This window comes from Buceros rhinoceros, unplaced genomic scaffold (assembly GCF_000710305.1).
Source record: "Buceros rhinoceros silvestris isolate BGI_N320 unplaced genomic scaffold, ASM71030v1 scaffold9638, whole genome shotgun sequence".
In the NCBI taxonomy this organism is placed as follows: Eukaryota; Metazoa; Chordata; class Aves; order Bucerotiformes; family Bucerotidae; genus Buceros; species Buceros rhinoceros.
The window spans coordinates 11,171-15,793 of record NW_010427405.1 but is presented as its reverse complement, the minus strand read 5'-3'; the positions used below and the strand labels follow the sequence as shown (position 1 = coordinate 15,793).

General features: G+C 38.8%; 1 protein-coding gene across 1 annotated transcript in view; it reads right to left on the bottom strand.

Annotated features, from left to right (window-relative positions):
• Positions 1-840: 840 nt before the first annotated feature.
• Positions 841-4,623, bottom strand: part of SLC28A3 (solute carrier family 28 (concentrative nucleoside transporter), member 3) — a gene marked incomplete at its 5' end in the record, with an annotated part of 13,963 nt that continues 10,180 nt past the window's right edge. Inside the window, 2 exons of the mRNA XM_010141882.1 lie at positions 841-955; positions 2,872-3,016. Of these exons, the coding sequence (XP_010140184.1) occupies positions 841-955; positions 2,872-3,016 (260 nt within the window). The remainder of the gene's footprint in view (positions 956-2,871; positions 3,017-4,623) is intronic.

Sequence of the window (4,623 nt, the reverse complement as noted above, 5' to 3'; positions counted from 1 at the left end):
AGTAGTCAGCTTGTGACCTGACATTACCCACATTTCATACGCTGCACAGCTCTGTTGTTTCTGGTAGGAATACTGCTCCTGCGTTCCTGGTTGGCAACTCCAGGATCAACTTTCACAGTTGTTAACAACAAAAATTGACAAGAATTGATACAGGAGACTTTCCTTGGAGTTTGGACGTTTCCATTCATAGAAACTATCTCTAAAGAGGGACCTGCCTCCTGGAGCAAGATGTGGCCTGGATACCTCTGTGGGCAGGAGAGAAACTGGGGCACACAGAGGCTAGTCTCTGATCTGGGTGCTTCGGTGACCAAGCAGATGAGGTGCACCACAAGTTAGCACCTCGGTTCATGTGCAGCTGTAGTTATCAGAAGAAATTTGCAGAGATTTCTGAGAACAGTGCCATTTATCTTGGTGTCACAAACCCACTTCTTTGGTGTCAAAAAGAGCAGAAATACTGGTAGGAATGAATGGCAATTGCAGATATTATTTTTAGTTCACAACTTTCTGTAAGTGGCAGTCAAGACCTCTGAATCTCATTTTCTTCTTGTCTACATCAGTTTAATTCTATAGATTCATCAGTTTTGGAGTAGAAATTAAATCAGAACAATCAGGTGCAGAAGTGTTCTCCTGATCTGTAACGGGAGAAGAGATCTAAACATTTTTACATTTATCCTGGTTTAATTTGTGAGTAATTCCAAGCAAGTCAGAGGAATTGGGCTGGTAAGAGATAGAGAATGAATCTGGGGGAGGGAGACCACACTTGTTGCGGAGAAGGAAATACTTTATTATCTTTCTGCCAAGGAAAACAGCTCTCATTTATGATCTATCCCCCCCAAAATACTAAGGCTTAATCCCAGTGCAATGAAAAGTGGAGTGATGCAGTATTTGGCAACATCCTTTCCAGGAACTCAGGCTGTAGTTTCCACCAGGGAAGATCTCCTGCGGATTTTCTACACTGGGGAAGAAGATAAAAGCACAAATCAGATAAAGTCCTTTTCTCTACTGGGAATCTCTCCCCTTCTTCCCACCTCTCCCCCTGCCTGGTGTAGGTAGTATGTGTATATATACACACACACATGAACACAGTACGCACGTAAACAAACACACACACACACACGCACAGACAGACACAGACACACACACACACTTTCTGCAAAGCAACTTTAAATCCATAAAATTTTAATAAGAAACAAAACAGAGTGAAGACTTTCCAAACACCAGTCATGTGCCACGACCAGAGGTTCTCTCTTTTTATTGGGCTGATGCCTGGTTTTCTGTATAAAGTCCTTGTGTGTTGCGTGTGTCTTCCTAGATAACTGACATGATTGAGCGTGACTGAGGGTTTCACTTCACTGTGCGAGGCTTTTGCATCTTTGAAGCATTTGCTCAACACTGACTGGTGAAAACAGAGCGAGTTCTTTTCTTTGTAGCTATCTGGTAGAGTGAAAATTAGTGACATGATGAAAAGGTTGGAGTGATGAAGAAATATGAATGAAGGAAGGTATCCAATATCACAAATAATTTTTATTGTGCAAAAAAGTTTTTGACTGTGGTTCAATGTTATGATAAACTTGTTTAGACCATCAGGTTGCAAGAATAGAAATTCCTTGCAGTGCTATGCAAATGCTGATGTTCAGGCAGAAGCTGGTGATCTTGATACCAATATCAATAATTTTCAAAATTACATTTTTGTGAATAGTCTAAATCTAAAAATGTTACCATAAAAATAAGGCCACTTTACGTAGTGTTTATGCCCATTTTATGCTAAGGCATGGAAGAAGAAATGTCAAAATAAGAGTACAGGGAAAAAGAAAAATCGCCTGAAGTTAGAATTGTCTTTTTGATTCCTAACATGAGTAGTTAAACATCATAAGAAATTTCAAATTGCCACAAGTCTTGATACTAAGACAGTGTAAGGACACTCTCTAATACACACACAACCCCCCTGTTTTAGTTAGTGAGGGGGTGTGAAGGCAGATCGAGTGGAATCAAAACAATTCTGAGAAATTTCCTCGTTTGAGGACTTTGTTGAGAGAAACATCACTGTTACATTTACACTGTATGTTTTTGTTGTAGACAAATAGTCTTGGAGAATTATCTTTGCTAAGGGAAATGTGAAAAGAAGGATGAAGTTCTTCTGTTTTCAATGGCATGGAAAAAAGGTAAATTATTTCTAAGGCAATTAGTTGAGTAAATGGAAAAAAAAAAAGCAGCACTTTAGGATGAATCTGAAAGGTTCTTGCCCTAATCTAAATACATAGACCTTTGGTTTTTTGTGAGGTAGTGTTAAATATGTCTGAATATATTCCTCATTTAATATCATTATTTCTTTCTTCTCTATCTTGGACAGAGAATTATCAAATACAATTTACCACAGAATATTTTTCTGCTTCTAATGTGTGTACAGTTTTCTGTGTAAACAGGCACAATTACTGTCATCTTCTGCCAGAATCATACATCGCAGAAGAAAAAGCTCCTGCCTTTTTTCAACTAGAGTTATCCTCAGACAATATGTCAACATTATGTTAGTTTGAAAATTTGGTTCATTTTTTGTTAATATTTGAGATGAACCTGAGCCAGACCACTGAATCTTTACGCGATAAGCTATCTTTAGCCTTTTGGGAAGCTCAGGTTTGGACGAAGACTCATTGAGTCCTCTGTTGGTTCTGTGTGTGTTTGACATGTAACAGAGAGGAGCTCAAGAAAAGGAAATCAATTCAGTGGCATTGAAATACTCATTTCTTTAAAAGATGCAAATTCTTGGAAAGTGAGTGCCTAAGAAAAAAGCCAAATAATACAAAAAATTAAATAAGACTTCTAGAGAATATGTGAGCACCCTAAATTACACTGACATAAAAAGTTTCTTAATACCTGGTGAAGAGTTGCTGGCAGCATTCAACTAGCTCTGTGCTATTATCAGGGAAATCTGTGGAGTTGAAGGCATTTCCTAAAAAGATGTGGCAAGGAACTTCCAGACCAGGGACAGTCAGCATTCCTGTGAAGCAAGTAACAATTTCCTTAATGAGAAATGAAGAGGAATATAAGACATCCCTAGATGTCAGTCACCAGGGCACAGTCAGATGAAACATTCTGGCTGATACAAAATCACCCACAAAGATGCTTCTGTAAAGGTGCAAGATTAAAGCCATCAAACCATGTGATTTGTTTTAAAAATAATCTGATTCATTTTCAGACCTGGATTAAGGATTGACCACAAACATTTTTTTTTTAATAGGTAGGAAATTAACTACAGTAACCTGTTACATGTAGACTATTTTGGTTTTCTGATCCTTTTAATGCTGCTGAAAAGGCATGCTAAAAGCTTTCTCACTGCTGGGTTAGTGTGTTTTCATTAACTTAAGTGGAGCTATGCTGCTTTTATAGCAGTACAAGTAAATACAGGACTATTTTTTAATTTTAATTGGAGATATTTATGGTTTATTTATCTTTGCTTTGCTAGATGTTCTCCAGAATTTCCTATAAACAGTATTGTCAGCGTTCATTGCAGTAATAGAGAGGCAAAAGCATGAAAGCGATAGCTCCTTCTTGTACGTAGTGTTGTGGAAGCCAGACAGGTTATATTCTTAACTGGAGTAGTAGAAATTGCTTGGTTCCTTTATGTTCTTCTGGGCATAAGGAAAGCATTTGCTATGGCAGGAGTGGGTGGAATGTAATTTTCTTTCCAAAGCAGATTTTATTGTTTTGGAAAGATTTCCCAGTGGCTGTTCACAATTTTATTCTTAGGGCCAGGATTATGAAATTACACATTTTAGTAAGACTTCCTGATTCTGCAGTTATAGAGAGCGGTATCTATTAAAATATTATGGAGAGCTGTGAGACTAATGACATTTCAGGTGTACTAGTTCTATAACCTTCAGAAAGTAGCCTGGGCTGATAATTAAAATGTGTATGTTTATGCCGCTGCAGCGAACGCAAGGGAAGCTGTGGTAGAAACAGACACACTGTTTTCAGCTACATAAAGCACCGAAATCTTTCTTCACTGAAGGAGCAGGGGTGCTTTAACCTTCACTGTGCAATTCTGCGTATCAGGTGCTCAGAAGAGAGGGCTGGGAAAGGGATTGTTAAATGCCGAATCATACCTGATCAATCTTTTGAATCATTAATATTATGCTTTTTTTAATTTCCTCCCTGAAATGGCTGTTGCATTGTGACTCTTTACTCAGCTTGAAGGTGAGATTAATTAACTTAAATGCTTTGAGGGAACACAATCAGCCCAAAATACAGTTCAACATCACAGCAAAAAGTTGTTCCGCTTCCCCCTCGTTCCTTCTCTGTTACACCCTCCTTTCGCTGCACTTCTCCGTTTCTACTCCACAATGACTTCTCTATTTCTGGAGCCGGTGGAGCAGAGGAGGAATTGTAACTAACTCATCTGCAACTTGCTTTGCTCATGAATCATGTGTTACAGAATAACCAAAAAAGAAGGAAAAAAAAAGAAAAAGAGATAAGTCATAATGGAAGAAATAATTTTTTATATATATATTCCAGCTGTCCGAAGACTTTCGTCACGCACGGACTTTGGGTCCCGCCGCACCCGCAGACACCCGCGTACCGTGCCGGCGCTCTGCCACCCCGTGGTCACCGGCTGTCACAGACACCGCA